Raw genomic sequence first — 17,379 nt, 5'->3', positions numbered from 1 at the left:
TAATACTGTACTAAAGAAATGTTAGAGATTAATTGGTATGATCCTACAATATATGTGATGTAAAACATTTTCTAATCCATTTATCATTGATTCTAACAAACATGTACTTTTCCTATAAGCAGTGCAACAGATACATATTCGAATTCGTAAGCAGCAGATATATACTCGAATTTGTAAGCAGTTTAGCGGATACGTGTTATATTTGTAAGCAGCGCGACAAATATTTACTCAGATTTGTAAGTAGTCTAGCAGATATGTACTCAAATTTATAAGCAGTGTAGCAGACATGTACTCGAATTTATAATCAGTGTAACAAATATGTACTCGATATAATGAACGTGTAAACACACACGTTTGGTAACAGTGGGCATTATGATCATTTCTATGTTTTAATTAATTTTGGAACTCTAAATAAAAAAAAAATCCAGTTGAACCCCACTATAACTAACTTTGTGGGTTTAGGACCAAACAACAAAGTTTACCGTAGAATACACAATTGATGTACTAAACTTTTTCCAGTCTTGGATATTCCAAGAGATCCAAATGATCTGGCTCACTTATTAGCCAAACGTTCACTAAGTTTAAGTAGTTGTGAAGTACGGAAGATCTCTATTCCACAACGGGCAATTGATATTTTAAGTAGTTGTGAAGAATGGAACATCTCTATTCCCCGGCCGGCAATTGATAAAATTGGGGTGTATGTAATCAGTTTACAGTAAACTCATTGTAGTTTGATCTTTACTCGATAAATTTCTTCTTTCCTATTGAAAAAAGTGTCAGGGATGGCTTCCAATTGCTGGGGGCACGATAAATCAGTAACTTATTGTTATACAGTACTAATCAAAGTTGCTTCGATATCCCAAATTTCTGTCTATCAAGTTACTCTTCAAGTTATGGTTTCTATCATTATCGAGTTATTCTTCAAGTTATGGTTATGATATGTTAAGCCGATTTCCTGCCCTAATTGTTGTTGAAAGCAATTGTGTTTCACTTGAAATAAAAATGTATTAATTTTTTTGACCTCATTTTGTAACTTGTTAACTGTTTTTCTTGAGATTAGGGAACGAGTATTTTCATGCTCAAGCACACTGATACCTTTTATCAGCTTCATCTTGATATTAAGAGAATATGTAAACATGAGTCATTTGCACTTGCACACAATTCCCCCGGACTCATCATTACCAAGACAAAGACAGGTGCCTATTTCTAAGTGCAAAATCTAGAATTATACAGATGACCACTATAAGTTACACAATATGGATTAGGATCGGTTACCCATTATCAGAACAGTAGAATACACCTACCTACAAAGTACAACCTAGCCACATATCCTTTCTTTGCTAACTCTTACTACAAGAAATGAGAATCTGTTAACTAGAAGTGATCAATAACATATATTCCAACCTTAACAGTCCGTAGCATTTTTGCTAACTATAACTACTGTTTCCTATGAACAACGTGGAAAACAACTGTTGAAAAAGAGCCTTTGATTAATCCCTGGGCCGTGCCAACCATAATGAACTGAGTGCTCGTAAACGAGAGAAGTAATCATTAATGACTAAAAATGCACGGGCTGCTTGTCGTGTAGTCAATATCCGATGCATTTGTTGTAAAGTTTGTTGTCGCAGAAGATCAGCCTGGACATTGCCCACACAATTATCTTTGGGTCCTTCATAATATATATTTAACATTAATGTAGTAATTATTTACCTGATTAAGGAAGTTTTCCAGAGTTCCCAATTTTCCCATTGCGATTGCCATCTGGCCCATGTAGTCCGCTACATTTCCAGAACCAGGACCCAGCGAACCAGCCGAGAGGGTTTCTGACAAAGATTGTTGCAAAGCTTCCATCCCTTGAGACAAAGCATCCTCAGCCTGTTGAGAGGATTGCTGGAGATTACAGATGCCCATTAACTGTTGATCTGTCAAGGGTTCAAGGTGGTTCCCAAGAATCTGAAATTACATTGTACATCATATTTGTCAAAAGTGAGAAAAATTAGAGTTACTTATATCAGAAAATCCTAGAGATGGAACGCTGATAACCGAAGCAAATAATAAAGAACACACCTTAAGAAGTTCAGAAGAGCGAAAACCTCCTAACCACATGAAAAAACGTTCTGCAGGTGTCTTCCACATGCCCGAAAGCATGTGGAATACATCTGATTTTGTAGCAGTGGTCTTTAGCTGGAAAATTTCATCGTAATGTGACATCACACCGTCAACAAGAAGCCGAAGCTCATTATCCCCCACATTAGATTTCACGGCCGTTCTCAGGTCATTGATCTGCCGTTGATGTTCATCTAGCCACCTGGCATACTCCATATCGAACGCTAAGTTCCCTGAAACTCAAAAATATTATCACCAGATGATAATGAAATCTTTGTGGTGTTCCAATTTAATATTAATGCCTTCAATTCATGAAAGTAATAGCAAGATTGTCTATTAGAGTATGTCTCATGCATTACCTTTTCCACCAGTTAAATGACCTTGTTCAGCTAAAGATCCACTTGCAATAAATATACCCTGAACCAGAAATAAGCTGGGTTAATCAGGGCTATGGAAATATCAAGGTCAGAGTGTTGGTTGTGGGTGCAAGAATCAGACTAAACACGATGAATATACTGCAAAAGAAACAACTGACAACAAGTTCTGTATAAGCAAGAAAGAAAGCCGCTCTGTATCATGCCTGTTGTCGTGCTCTTTGAAGCTCTTGCTCAAGTTGGTTAAGCTTTATTCGGCTACTTTCTAATTGCTGAACATAGGCCTACATAAAATCAGATTAAAAGATACACAACACAAAAAATAAAAATTGTCAGATGGTAACCTTCGATAGATTGAATATCTCTTGCAGGAACAAGGAAACCTAAACCTCAAAGCAGGCATCATGTGTTAATGAACTGTGATTTAGGTGTACTAAAATGCAAGCAAAATTATGTAAACAAGATTTGAACCATTTGCTTTAGTTTTCTAGGTTGGTTGAGGTTTAAGGTAAACTTCCGAAAGAATAGCTTAAAGATGTTTATCAAGTTTCCAAGTCATTATTAATTTGAAATGAAATCAGACCCATGCCAAATGTATTATGTACATTAAAAACAAGTACATTACAGCCTAAATCTTACAGTATTATACTACTTATCAGTTTCATTGACACCATAAGAAACTAAAGTGGAAAGCTAAGAAAGTACAGCAATTCAAGCATTGTGGTACGCAACGTATATTGCTTAGCAATTCTGTCCACATACCGGCAATATCTTAAAGGTATTCATCACTGTAATTGATGAGGCTCAAACTAGGCTGTCAGAGACTCAAATTATTCTAGCTGTTCATATCACACACTTTTACTAGACATTTCTGTAATTAACATTAACCTAGCCCACTAGGTATATTAACATTTACCTAATACATTTTTCTTACGTTTCCATCTAGGCCCAAATGAAAATGATGCAAGGACTGATTTTAGAGGATCCCTTTGTCATGTAAACAAAAATCAAAACGGTTCGATTATCAAAATGCGATCCTTAAGACCAACATAAGAACATACCCTACTTCAAGTGATAGAAACAAAATTAATCACGATTTCTCAAACAACATACGAGTCCCGCAGAACGTAATAGAGGAAAAGAAAGATAAGACTTTGACCTTCTTCCTTAAGCGACTTTTCCTTGCAGCTTCACGGTTTTGAGCAAGTCTTCGCAGTGACTGTTCAACCGTCGGGAAGTTTGGCCAAAAGCACAGTTGTTCAGTCTCCAAACACTAGGTTAATTAGTAATGTAAGACATCAGTGAATGAAAAACAAGAACCTTTTGGTCTCCCAGCTTTCCGTTTAATCTATCCATGGAATCCACAGATGTACCTCCTTCACAAACGCCTGGAAACTACAAATATTACAAATGCAGAATTGAAGGTCAGATTCATGCCTAGGACTGCGATAGACGGGATACAAAATGAATACGACAAACCATTTAGATTAAAACAATGATGCAGATTAAGCGATTATCTGTTTCAACATGGTATATTGAACCAGTATCAAACTAGAGTGCCTGATGGTCCATTTCATCATCTCTAAGCCATAAGAGCTCACTGCAGAATTTTGTGAAACCTGCCCATGACTTAACGGGAAAATCAAGCTTGAATTCCCATAAGAAGTCAAAACTTGTAGTCCTTATTCATCATTGCTTTAGATCCTTTTCAAACTGAACCTTCTTTCTTTTAAGTTATACAAATTTTGCCTTCTTTAAATCTATAATTTTTGGAATTTCTTAATAGGTACATCAATCCCCACACCACAACTAAGGTGAAGCTTGTTGGAGTGATACTAAATTGAGAATTCTATGAACTCGAACAGGAGAAGCTAATAGAAGTAGCAAAAATACTAAGTCACCTGATTTTTATGGTCATCAGTATCTGTGGATGTATCAGTATGTTGACTTGTATCAGGCATTATTCCTGTAGATTCTCCCCAATTTTCAAAATGCCCATTTCCTAATGGAGCAAGAGCCTGAACGTTATTACTGTTTCCTTTCTGAAAATACGGCCTTGAATCAACTCCATTATTCCTCGGAGAATAAATTTCAGAAGTATTAATGTTCTGCGAAATATCAAGCTATGAATATGAGATTTTGCCTTTTCAGAAATTTGGATACACACAAGGCTAGAATAAATATTGATACAAATAGAGCGAGAGAAACAGGGAGAGAAAGGATTACCGAGTTAAACCCTGGAATCTGTAAAGAAGCAGCAACAACAGAACTAGTTGATTTCAAACTAAAAGAAGGATCTGAAAACAAATAAATAAGATTATAAATGTGCACATAAAATTCAAAAACAGGGATGCAGGTTGTAGGGTTGTAATTGTCCATACTTGAGTGAGGCATATTTATATAATCATTATGATGAAACCCATTGGATTGTTCAAGCTCTCCAAGATCGGAAAACCTTGGTTGGTTCAGACGACTACTCTCATCTCCTCTGCTTCATTGAAGAACAGAAATGAAAGAGTGACTTATAAAACTTAATCAAATATTTCCATAAGTAACATGACCACCCAAATTAGTACTCAAATTAATCAAAGAGTTTTAATTAGCATAAAACTCTAAGTGGAAGGGAATGAACAAAAAATGAAGAAGGAGAAGAAGATGAATACATTACTGTGAAGCTCTGCATTACTATTGTCTTTCTGTTTTGATAGTCACGGGAAATGTTTTGTCTTTCCTCCTCACTTTTCTGTTTCTTTTTTTGTCTCTAAACAACTAAGTTCATATACTCATTACACATATCACTATTAATCCTCCATTAATGATGTTGCTTGTTGTTGAAAACAAAATAAACGAAGTTTGATGAAGAAAAAACAAATGATGAGAAAATCTTGGGATCAATCTTTATCAACATTATTATTAATATTATTTTATTAGATTTTATTAGTATAGCTATAGTATAGAGAGCTAGACGTATCAGTACGGTTTTCTCTGTGTTCGTTTAATTGATTAAAAAAAAAGAGTTTTCAGCTTTTAGTATATTTCTGATTTTCTCGGGATTTTAGTTTCCCAATAACACTGACTCCTCTCTGCGTAGCTTGCAGATTAGATGTTGATGGGATGATGAAACAAGCAAACAAAAAAGGAGAACCTTTCCTTCAAAGCAACCTCCTCTTCCTACGGCTCGAGGCACTCTGTCTCTTTTTTTCTCTCACCCTTTACCGCCAAAAATCCACGAATCCACATTATCTCACTTCTCACCCCTGATTATTTTGTTATTTTGCTTATGGGCAAACTGAAAATTCACAAGATAATAAGTTCACCTTTAACGTCTTTCCACAAGGCATCCGAGATTCCAAGATACTTATCGATCAATTTAATTTTTTTTATTTTTTATTTTTTTATTTTTTCAGATAAAGAATATTACATTAGAATAACAAGATAAGCTCCAACAACATACTACTACATTAATTGAACACGTTGTTGTGCTAGTCTACCAGCGAGCCTCATGGATAACCTAGTCAAGGGAGCCGAAGCGGATGGAGGGTTGAGATTGTGTCACAAGGGGAACAAACTAACTCTACCTTCCATGTTAATAATAACAAAATAAAAAAATATTCATTTTAGAAAAATTGTGACTTTTGGCCCATAAAATGAAATGTCTTTAGACTAAATCCTATGGGTTAGACTTGGCTGCTAAATCAGCCAAAAAAAAAAACGTTACAGATTCGGAAGAGAACGTCATCTATTTTTTAACATTACTGTAAAGCTTTGCATTGCGCTTGTCTATTTTTACGCCAGGATTCCAACTATGTCCGGCTTTGAATTAAACTCCTTTAAGTGATATGCGTCACCACGTCGCGTGGTTATTATGACACTCTCCTCAAATTAGACTAGAAAAAAAATTGGACATTAGTAAACCTGGTGGTTGGCGGAATTTGGTCACAATATTAAAAAATAGGCTACACTTTATTTACATTAAATATTTGACTGACAGTTAGTAACATTGTTTGCTTAAAGGTGGGTGGACATCACTTCTGTCAAGTTTACACCTAACTAATTTAATTACACTCTATTTACATCAAATACTTAACTAGACGTTAGTAACGTCGTCTGGTGTGGACGATACTTACGTCAAAATCTAAAGCTATCTCTTTTCTCACTGATCAAGAGTTTCTCTCTGTCAGCTAACCAAGGTTTAAACATGGAATCCGTTTCTAGGTCAACTTGGAGAGAATACTTTGTGGTCAAGACAAACTTGGAACCACATGCAAAGGCCGTAACAAATTGAGTTTTCGAATATGGAAAATATGGATGTATTTTTGGTGAACTTGAAAATCCAAAATTCGGTCAGAATTATTTCCAGATTTTAAGGTTCCACTAATGGCGGTAGTGAAGGTTGTAGGGAGGGTTTTTCGTCATTCTTTGATATTTTATTTATTTATTTAAGCTTTAACTATGGGTTATTCAGTTTGATTTTTAGGGTTTAAAGCTCATTACCAACCATTAACGAGGTAGCGAAGGTTGCAGGTAGGTTTTATTTTGTTATTCTTTTGATTTTTTTGATTCAATTAAGTTTCAATTGTGGGTTTTTAAGTTTGATTTTTAGAGTTTAAAGCTCAGCACCAATTGGTTTAATTAAATGGTTGGTTTTGATGCTGTATCTAAGTGAGATTTTAATTCTTGGACGAAAGCCAAAAGGAAAAACTACATAGAAGAGATGATTTATCTATGTTCGATTACGTGATAAATTTGATTCATCTTTCTGCAAATTATACAAGTAGTTTTTTTGTGTATGATTGGTTAGATTTTCATAAGGTTATGGATTAGATTCGATCCACATAAGACCAATGCAAAGTTTTTCACTGTCAACAGGGCTTTGATGATGTCTCGACAAATCAACCATATTATATGACGATGAAACATTAAAGTAGAAAAAAGCAGGTTGCAGAGTCATCAAAGGCTATGGCTTCAGTGGAGTTGTTTGACGCCCCCATCAACAATCAACTACGTTGAGGCTATGACAGCAAATCTAATTTTAGTGTTTTGGAGCCATAGGTAAGCCATCCTTAATCGTGTTGTTTCTCATTTGTTTATTGCTTTACCAAATCTCTGCAAGATGAATGATTTAAAAATTAATAAGACTGTTTGTTGAAATCCCGAAATTTGCACTTATGTTATATTTATCTTCCCTAACCTTTGCTTGTTTCCCATCAACAACTTTAGAGTTGGTTCTGAATCACTCAGAAATCACACAATATGACCACTCCATTTAGTTGCTTATCGGAAGAAAACTTCAACTCATTTTTCTTCTATCTGTTCTCATATTGTGCAATTTGAATATGATCCCCTTACTTCAATAGTTATTCCTTGAAACCAATTAGATTTAGTCATATTCCTAAAGTGTTTATGGGATTAGATGTTGATAGATGTATTGTTATTCGTGTACTCATATAGTTTGTTTCCTTGTCAAGTTGTGTAAATTTTCAATGTTTCATCCTTCATTCGGTTGTAATAGAGAGTTTTGCATGATATTATATGTTGGTATGTGTACATCCATGAAATTATTTATGAATCTCATGATCATTTTAGAAATACTTGCACTGTTCTGCTGAGTTTTTGGATAATAGCATCATATCTAGCCTTCCATATATGCCAGATGATTATGGTACAAAATTCAGGCCAATTTATTAGACATTCTCTTTTATTAATTTCAGTGAACCACATATTTAACCAATCATGCGAAGTGTTATAATTATTCACTATATAATACATGTCAAAATTTAAGCACATCTATATCTGGCTTGCGAAATTACAATTGAGAAAAAAATGAGTTAGATTCTTCTGTTTCTTTACATAACTTACATTTTGTATCAATGTTTAGTGGTATGACACCATCAACACCTGGCACACTTCTTCAAAAAAAACACACACCTGGTATCAGGGACGGTCATGAGGAAAGGTCGGCAAAGCCTTGCTTCGGGGCAGCACGACAGTGAAAGCATCAAAATGTAGAATTTTTTTGGGAGATTTATGTTAGAAATGAAAACAAATAGGTTTATTCAGTAATTAGGTGTGAAATATTGGAACGAACTCTTAGAACATAAATGGAACAAAATATAAATAGGCAGTTAGTTTTGTTGTCCTAAAATAAATAAATCGAATACGAAACATAAATTCCGTTCTATTCCCTAAATCGTTATATCTTTCATGCTCTGTTTTTTTTTTTGCGTAGAAACCACCAAATAGTCTTAATATTAATATAAATTAGTGAGTTTGGTCCTGTTTACTAGGTCAAATGTCTAGTTGGTCCTTTTTTTTAAATACTACGATATGACCCATATCGTAACGGCTCGGGTTTTGATTAATTGTTGAAAATAGAGGTTTTTTCCTTGTGCGCGGAGAACCACTCCATATTTTCTTGATATCGAAATTTTTGTGGTTGGTTTAGAGCGATCACCATTTTTCAAAAAAAAAAAAAAGAAAGAAAAGAAAAGCTTAGGGAACCAGTTTTCCCTGTGCACGGAGAACCACTCCGGTTGCATTTACTTTCCATTTTGATGTTTTTTCTCATCATTTTTATTAAATTGTAGAGATCATTGGCCTTAATTTTAGATCAATTGTAATGATTCTGACCTTGCCATGTTTGTCGTGGTGGCGCCGGTATGTATATGCTGAAATGTATCCCTTAACACCCTGTTTATTCCCAACCGTGGGTTGCAAGAAAATTAAAATTCATGTTCACATGCAATTCATGTGTCGTCTTTAAATTTTAAGAACATATTTTGCTTATTTTTTACTATGAATTGGGATCTTGTCATTCACTTGATATGCTAATGTTTTCACCCTGTTATAAAAATCGGGTGTTGACCTTACTTTTCATTGTTTTTAAACGGCTGGTTGGAGTCTATACTGTACCATTATACATGCGTTATTTGAGTCTCAAATAGACTCTGATATCATGTCTACCCATGGGTTTTACTTCTTAAAGTTTTAGTGAGACAACATATGCATGTCCAACACTAAGTAAGTTTTTTTAGTGTTAAATTTTGTCGGTGCTACTTTGGATGGTTGTGGTATTCACGAGTAAGTTTTGATCGTGTGCTGTCGAGAAGTATTTTCTACCCAGAAGTTTGTCCACTTAACCGGTGTTGATGGTGAGTTTTTGACAAGGGTATTTGTAGTAAATTATCCTTGATTTAGTTGTATAAATAATCTCTGGTCTGGCATTAGGATTATTGAATCTGCACAAATATAATTTGTATTCCGCAAGAGAAACTGTATTTCGTTAACGGACTTAGCAGTCCTTAAGGTATTTTAAAAGTGTATACGCATGTCAAATTTTAGGGCTTTCCCTAGCAGAAACCTCGTTATTTCATGTACACCAATACACATACCTTTTTATGCCATATACACGGCATTATTCAAATTCAGAATAGGATTAAACTTCATTCTTGAATTAATAAATTATTAAGAATATTATGCTTAATACATAGTCATATCAGTATCGCCTCAAGTCGTAAAACTCCCGCGGCCGAGTTCCTTGAGCATACTACAGCGCCATTATTGTATTCAAACTATATACTGAAATGGCATTCTGTCTCCAAATCTAAACCTGACATATTGCCTTGAACTCAAACCCTAGATTGCAACTATATGATGATCACATCATGAGCATCGCGGCATATTGGCTAGGCGTGGCCAAGCCGCTGGCGTACGCCGCATATCTCATGAAGCACCTTAGCCAAACATGGCTAAGGCCATGGAATAGCCATTGTGGCTTACAGCGTTTTAGCTAAGAAAATGGACTAATAGCTCAGAAGAAATCACTTCAAAATAACTTATTAAGACCTTAACACAATTTGACAAAAATGGCCAGTGGCATATTCACCATAGTGCCAAATCATAAGTCGTGGCACCATGCCACGCACGACCTTGGAAGCCTAGGCTAAGGACACAACACGTTGTTGTGCGACATTCACGGCCTTGGCAGCCTATACCAAGGCCACAACACGTAGACGTGCGAAGTTCACGGCCTTGGCAGCTGTCGTATGACCGCTATGACGAGAAGAGGGTGTCTCTTATCCCATTCAGTGTTAGTATTTAGTATTAGTCTTATTGGTAGTAATTAACTGAATAATGGGTGTCCTTATCAATTGATAGGGATGGGTTAGATTTAGCCATGTGTTGGCATTGTAACCGTTGGATCTATTCAGTAGAGTCGAGCCTTATAAGCTCCAGTTCTGTAATGAAACTCTGAGGAAAAGGTTAATCTAAATTAATCGTTCAATCGATTTCATGGCTAGTTCTTCTGAACTAGATGGATCAGATCTTCGGATCAGAGAGGTTACAGTTATTGTTGATGGAAACCCTGTTGTTGTACATCCAGGTACACAACAATTGGTGTCAGTTTCGTTTCGATCTTGGGATTGTTGGTATCTAGTTAGGGCAAAAAATGAAGCCTATAACCATTATCTTGATCTGCAGACACAATATCGACATCTATCCAACGTTGTATCTTCATGAAGTAGAAATTACCAACTTCGGAGCTCAGAGAATGAAATCTCTTGGGCAAGGGTCAGCTGGCAATCCATTCAGGTACCACCATTCGAAGAATAAGTCGTTAATAAAGCTTGGATTACGACAGCTACGAAGAAGGAGGAAGAGGTTTTCATTGTGGATTCGGTACCTAAATTGAGTTAAGACTCTTCAACAGTGAAAGAATCTAGGGTTACAGAGGCAACAAATACTGAAGAGATAGTTGTAGCTGATGAATTGCCTGTTGATTCTGATGAGTTGACTCCATCGATTAAAGAAAAAGAAGATTCAACCACTACCGTAGTCAAATCAATTCCTTCCCCTGTCACTGAAGTAGGTGATTCTTCCAATTTAGAGTTGCTTTCTTCTCCCAATTTCGGGTTAATTCCCCAATATTTCTTTCATAAGAAGAATAATATGTCTGTTGATGAGAATTCTCAGTATGAGAAAATGGTGACAACTGATGTTATTGAAGTCCTCAGCAAATTTCTAGGTATGGCTTGTTTCCATTTCAAAATTGATGATTCTCAATTGTTATTCGATAGAGGTAAATGTGATGGTAAATTGATTCTTCAATTACTTCTTAGCTTTGGGTATAAATCAGATTTTTCATCTATGCAATCAGTTCATCTCTTATGTGTTAATGATGTTGAAGTTTATGATTAGACGCAACTGTTTGTTAAAATGGCAGATAGAAATAGCATTTTTAAACTTGTTTTTAGATGGATGTTTACACATGGGGAGGCACAGGAATTGTTTGTTAATACGCCTGAGAGTGTAGCTTGTACATGGAGCAGTGACAAGTCACGTAAAATGGTATCTGATCGTGGAAAAGGAATTGAAATTCATCAGGGGTTTTCTCATTTTGTGGATGATTTTAAATTCTGTTTTCTGAATTCGTTGCTTCTTGGAATTGTCTATGATGTTGAACTTTTTGGTGAATGGTATTTGGTTGTTGAATTGTCAAATAGAAATGGACTTTTGTTTCTTTTGTTGGCTAAAATAGTTCATAGTGGGAGAGTTTGTCAGTTGATAGTTCAAATGCTTGAGATGAAGGGAGAAGCTATTCTGGTTTTGCAGCCGGAATGTGGTTTGCTTCATGATACTACAATTCATTTCTTAGTTCTTGACATTGTTATAGCTCAGTTTTATTTTTCAAGAATCAGGTTCTTTTTGCTCTCTCTCTTCTGCTTCTAAAGGCAGTCCTTGGTAGTTTTTTACTTCTTGAGGAAGTTGTGCAGAAACTTTTGCATCACAAATTGAGTTATTTGATGGAGATTTATGAATACGATTCCGCTAAATATTCTCATGGGTGTTACAAGTATCTATGGGACTTTGTTTGTCCTGATGTACCTAATGTTTCAGCATTTCTCTATGACGACTCATTGAAGGCTGGTGGTGGTGTAAATGAACATAAAGTTGTACCACAAACACTTTTACAAGAAGTTGAACAAGATGATTCTTCTCTCTCAGGATTCGAGCTCATCTTGCAATTTTTACTGCTTATTTTTGAAGCCTACAAGAGTTCTTTAATTCGAGAGGGGACAATAACTGCTTCCTTAAATCCAGACCTTGTATGTTTACCAACTGCTGAATTTTCTCAACTACCTGCTTATTGTTGCACCCAGCTGATTGGTTTCAACAAATTTGGTTCCCGTCAATATTCCTTTCCTGTTCACAGCTGCTGGTGAGGTTTAGTACATCAAGCTAGAGAAGATGATACATGTACCAGAAATTTTGAACGAAGTTTGAGAACTCAGGGCTTACTCTTTATGATTTAAATTTTAAATGTGTTATTGAGGATTGACTTCTTGCGGTGGAAATACAAGTTGTTTACAATTGGTTGGTGGAGTAATATGTTCATGAAGCTGGGATTCGTGATCTATTTGTTGCAAATGGTGTCACCAAACTTATCGGTGTATTGGGGGGTGGGATTGAGCAGTTTGACTTCGGGCTTACAACCAAGTATTTAATTCCTTGTCAACTTATGCGAGATAATGGAAGAGACGAAGCTACAACTAACAGAAACTTACAAGAAGTCCACCTTGTTGTCAGAGGGGATATTATGACGCCCAAAGTGTTGTGCAAGCACACCAATCTGGAGTCTACCGAATATTTCTGGACCTCAGCTGACATGTTTGCAACTATACAGGACTGGATTGCATCATTCGTTGAACAACCGTCTTCTCAGCTCGCTGGTAGTAGTGATGACAAAGAATATTTTCACCCTGGGGAATTACGCACACGTATGCCAGCTCAAATCTTGCCCCAGGCAATTCTAATTCTATATGTGTGGATGTGGGTAGATTATTTGAGGAGAGTGGGACTCAAAGGTATGGTTGCAACTACTGAGAGAGTGGTGTTGGGGGTTTGGTTTAGTACATACTACGAGTTGCGTGGTCACCTGAAACTTGAAGCTAGAAGTGTGGTTGATTGGATTACTTCAGATGGGTATATTCCTGGGGATTTCCAACACCTCTTGGAGCAACTGAATGTTTCTGCACCACATGGCATACTAATACAAGAGAAAGAAGAAGTTGTCAGCTCCATACTGTATACAAATGCATCATCCATGAACAAATCTGTGTACTCTCATAGGTTCTTTCAAGTGCATTTTCATGCTGCAGTTCATCCATTTTCGCTGCTTTGGCCTGGTGGTGACGAACTTTTGGAGTTTGATGTGAAAGTTGAAATGATTTTTACTAGGCCAAGGCCACAACACGTTTTCGTGCAACTTTCACGGCCTGGGAAGCCTAGGCCTAAGCTGCAACATGATGTCGTGCGACGTTCACGGCCTTGGCATCCTAGGCCAAGGCTACATCACGTTGTCGTGCGACTTTCACGACATTGGAAGCCTAGGGAAAGGCCACAACACGTTGTCGTGCGACATTCACAGCCTTGGAAGCCTAGAACAAGGACACATCATGTTGTCGTGCGACTTTCACGGCCTTGGCAGCATAGGCCACGACAATGGCACGTAGTCATGCGTCATTCTCGGCCATTGTAGCTGAGGCCAAGGCTGACTCTATGCACTATTTTCGGCCAAGAAAGCCTATGCCACAACAAGCCAGAATTGCACTCTAAACATATAGCATGTTATTAATGGCTACGATTTAGCTTAATTAAGATGAGATCTATGATTCATCAAAAACACCTAAGAAATATCAAAATACATCACGTGGGGGATTTTTCATGGGGTATTGGTCTGGTGGTCTACGGCAACATGCGGCGTGGCAACACCCCATGTGAAAAGTTAAAGTAGTGTGGCAGTTACAGTAGTTCAAGAGATGGTGGGCGTAACATAAAAGGGGTTTCCGGAAACTTCCCTAAAATATCTCACACTAATCCATCATCTCCATCTCTCCATAACTCACGACTTCCACTACTTACGAGACAGGCATTGTGTATCTTAAACTATTATAAATAGGTGGCTTAACCTATTCAGAAGACGGAACAAGATTTCATACCTAAAAGCTCTGTATTCTTCATATTTTTCAATACCCAAAACACACGATTCAATACCATTGTCAATTTCTCAAACTTTTCTGCTTCCCCCATAACATCAACCCATCTTCCTCTCCATCGTGATCGAAGCAGGACGGAACGGCTGCTATCATGGTTTAGGCTTGTCCTGTTTGATTTTGATTTTCGAACCTAAAAGAAAGTACTACAGCGGTGCATTTGTTTTACCTGGAAGTAATTTTTAGGTACTAACGTATGCCGTGTTGCGCCAATTTGCATGCTCGTGCCATTTTATTTGGTTCTTGGCAAAGCTACCGTTCTCTACTTACGCAGACTCATGTTGTTGCTAGTCTGCTCAGTCCTTGTGAAATAATTTGTCCAATTAATTTTTAATAATCTCTCAATTAATACAACCATTAAAGTCCCCAAGTGTTTAATCAGTTTACTCTCCATCCGACTATAGTCACGCGCAATGTTGGGTTCCTCCAAGGTGATTTAATAGATCGTTGTTTCCCATGCTAATGATTATTTGTTTTTCTTGCAAATACATTTACAACACCAAACTGCGTGGGGACTTCGTCCCAAACCAATATGAAACCCAAGATGTATTCTGGCTCAATTTCTATAATACGAACTGCTAGTAATAGATTGTTAGAGCATTGGCTCAACTTTGAACGTTTCTCTTAATAACGCATAGTGGATTTCCACTCGCATCCCATTTTACATCTATAATTGATGCGTGTCGTAACCACAACAAATTAATCGAGATATTCTCCACTAACTAAATAAATAATATAGCTGTAGTAAGGATCGTTCCCACATAGAGCTGTGTAATTGGCAAGTTATTAGATAGCAAAATAAGAAAAAACAAAAGGGGATTGTTTTAAAGTGAAATAGAAAGAAACAAATAATAAAAATATGATCAAGGAATTCTTCGACGTTACCAAGTGATAACTGGATTAGTATACTTATCCATCTTTCGTAGGAATCATTTATCACCAACCGTAGAAAAGCATCTAGCTCAATGCTATCCCCAAAACTCTTTTTACCACGGATACAGAAGCTCTCCAATTCAGATTCCATCCAACTGAACCACCAAGTAGTAGCTCACTCAAGGTGTAATCCAATCGAACGCTTTAGGCTTTGTGAATTAGGTTGATCCCAGTAGTTAAACTCTTATCTCAAGGTCCACTTGCTGGTGTTATCTTCACTCGAAATTGCTCCATAGAATCCCTCTGCAAGGTCTTGCAATTTCTACTTGTGTATGAATTATTCGACGATTACTTATCTCCTAACTCAATACTAGCAATAGAATGATCAAAAGATTAATCTAGCGTGCACTCCAGACAATCTAATTAATCAATCATAAACCCTAAAAATAGTGAAAACAAATGATGATGTGATTAAAACTCCGAAAAGATTTATATAATTAATAAAACTTCACGCTCAAAACTTTGAATTTATCCTTAATCAACAAAGATTTAGGTACACAAAATTAAATAATAGGTTTCCCCTAAAGGGGTATACCCTAGGTTTTGATGTAGAAGATGTGATATGAGAGGTAGATCTCTTCTTAGGATCTTAGATGTCTTCTTATATAGCCCTTAATGCTTGGCCTTCAATTCTCCTTTCTTCTAGGGTTTAGAATCCATCCGGGACCAAGTTTCCTTGATTTAGAAGCCAAAATACGCCCCCTAGGTTTGCCTCATTCGGCATTGTCAATCCTCCAAAGCAATGTCGAAAGTTGGTCTAAAATACACCGTCTCTGCCCGAAATATGTCCACTTTCGGTATTGCTTTAGCAATGCCGAAAGTTGTGCTGTAGATTTCCGTTTTTCGTTTCGACTGTTTTGGTCGTAACTTCTTCGTCCGAACTCGGAATGACCTCATTCTTTCGCCGTTCACTTCGTAATTGAATTATCTTCAAGATGGTGATAAGAAATCCTGAGTTTGGATGAGTTGAACTTGGTCTTCTAGTCCTTCTTATGTTTTTGACCTTCTTTGCTCCTTTTCGTCGCACTTCTTCCACTTCTTTCGGCTTTGGACATTTGGATCTTTGAGAACTTCATTTTATAGATCTTTTCACTCTTCTTGGGATGATTCACCTGATATGACACATAAACTAGAAAACAATCATAATAACAAGTAATATGTAAGAATTACAGCTAAAACAAGTATGGAATTGACATTCTAAACATGTAAATTAAGCACTTATCAAATTCCCCCACACTTAGCTTTTGCTAGTCCTCAAGAAAACTACCTAAAGTACAACAACTCCATCTCGTCGAGGATACAGATGCACTTAGCAAATGCTGAAAAGGCGGGGGTACAACAACCACACCCAATATTTCGTTTAGCAATCTATATGAACAAACTCCAATATACTTTCTATAGAATCAACTATACAGTCAGACTCAATCTAGATAAAAAGTATATCAAAGAGTTTATATCTCAATCTCTCGATTTGATATATACTCAAGCAAATAGAAATCTGCGAGTCTTTATTAAATACTAGAGAGTTAACTTGGATGGTACCAAAGACCAATATCCAAGTGTCAATCAATTTAAATCAACAACCAAAAGGTCGGATATTCCAATTGATTGAACAACGCACAACCTGTGATATTTCAATTATATAACAAAATATAATGCGGAAAAAAAATAACACAAACACCAGAATTTTGTTAACGAGGAAACCGCAAATGCAGAAAAACCCCGGGACCTAGTCCAGATTGAACACACACTGTATTAAGCCGCTACATACACTAGCCTACTTCAAACTAACTTCGGTCTGGACTGTAGTTGAACCCCAATCAATCTCACACTGATCCAAGGTACAGTTATGCTCCTACGTCTCTGATCCCAGCAGGATACTATGCACTTGATTCCCTTAGTTGATCTCACCC

At 36.6% G+C, this 17,379-nt stretch overlaps 1 protein-coding gene across 2 annotated transcripts; it reads right to left on the bottom strand.

Moving 5' to 3' along the window:
• Positions 1–1,108: 1,108 nt before the first annotated feature.
• Positions 1,109–5,330, bottom strand: LOC113292973 (transcription factor HBP-1b(c38)-like). 2 transcript variants are annotated; one of them, XM_026541769.1, is made up of 11 exons: positions 5,144–5,330; positions 4,862–4,971; positions 4,707–4,777; positions 4,382–4,588; positions 3,801–3,875; positions 3,640–3,699; positions 2,687–2,764; positions 2,466–2,523; positions 2,068–2,339; positions 1,711–1,953; positions 1,109–1,637 (listed from the first exon to the last, which is right to left on the bottom strand). In XM_026541769.1, the coding sequence occupies exons 1-11, from the start codon at positions 5,161–5,163 to the stop codon at positions 1,491–1,493; spliced, it is 1,341 nt and encodes a 446-aa protein (XP_026397554.1). In that variant the 5' UTR covers positions 5,164–5,330; the 3' UTR covers positions 1,109–1,490. The 2 variants fall into 2 exon arrangements, with proteins under 2 accessions (XP_026397554.1, XP_026397556.1); XM_026541771.1 differs by having other exon boundaries at positions 4,862–4,968.
• Positions 5,331–17,379: the final 12,049 nt, after the last annotated feature.

This window comes from Papaver somniferum, chromosome 7 (assembly GCF_003573695.1).
Source record: "Papaver somniferum cultivar HN1 chromosome 7, ASM357369v1, whole genome shotgun sequence".
Lineage (NCBI taxonomy): Eukaryota > Viridiplantae > Streptophyta > Magnoliopsida > Ranunculales > Papaveraceae > Papaver > Papaver somniferum.
Note: the sequence above shows the minus strand (reverse complement) of the source record. Positions and strands in the feature narration are given on the sequence as shown.

Bases quoted from the DNA above. Each gene is read 5' to 3' on its own strand.
- LOC113292973 (XM_026541769.1), bottom strand. From the start codon at position 5,163: ATGCAGAGCTTCACAGTAAT. The intron at 4,778-4,861 runs GTATGGACAATT...ATTTGTTTTCAG, and splicing joins TATAAATATGCCTCACTCAA to ATCCTTCTTTTAGTTTGAAA. The intron at 2,765-3,639 runs GTCAAAGTCTTA...GATTTTATGTAG, and splicing joins AAAGTCGCTTAAGGAAGAAG to GCCTATGTTCAGCAATTAGA.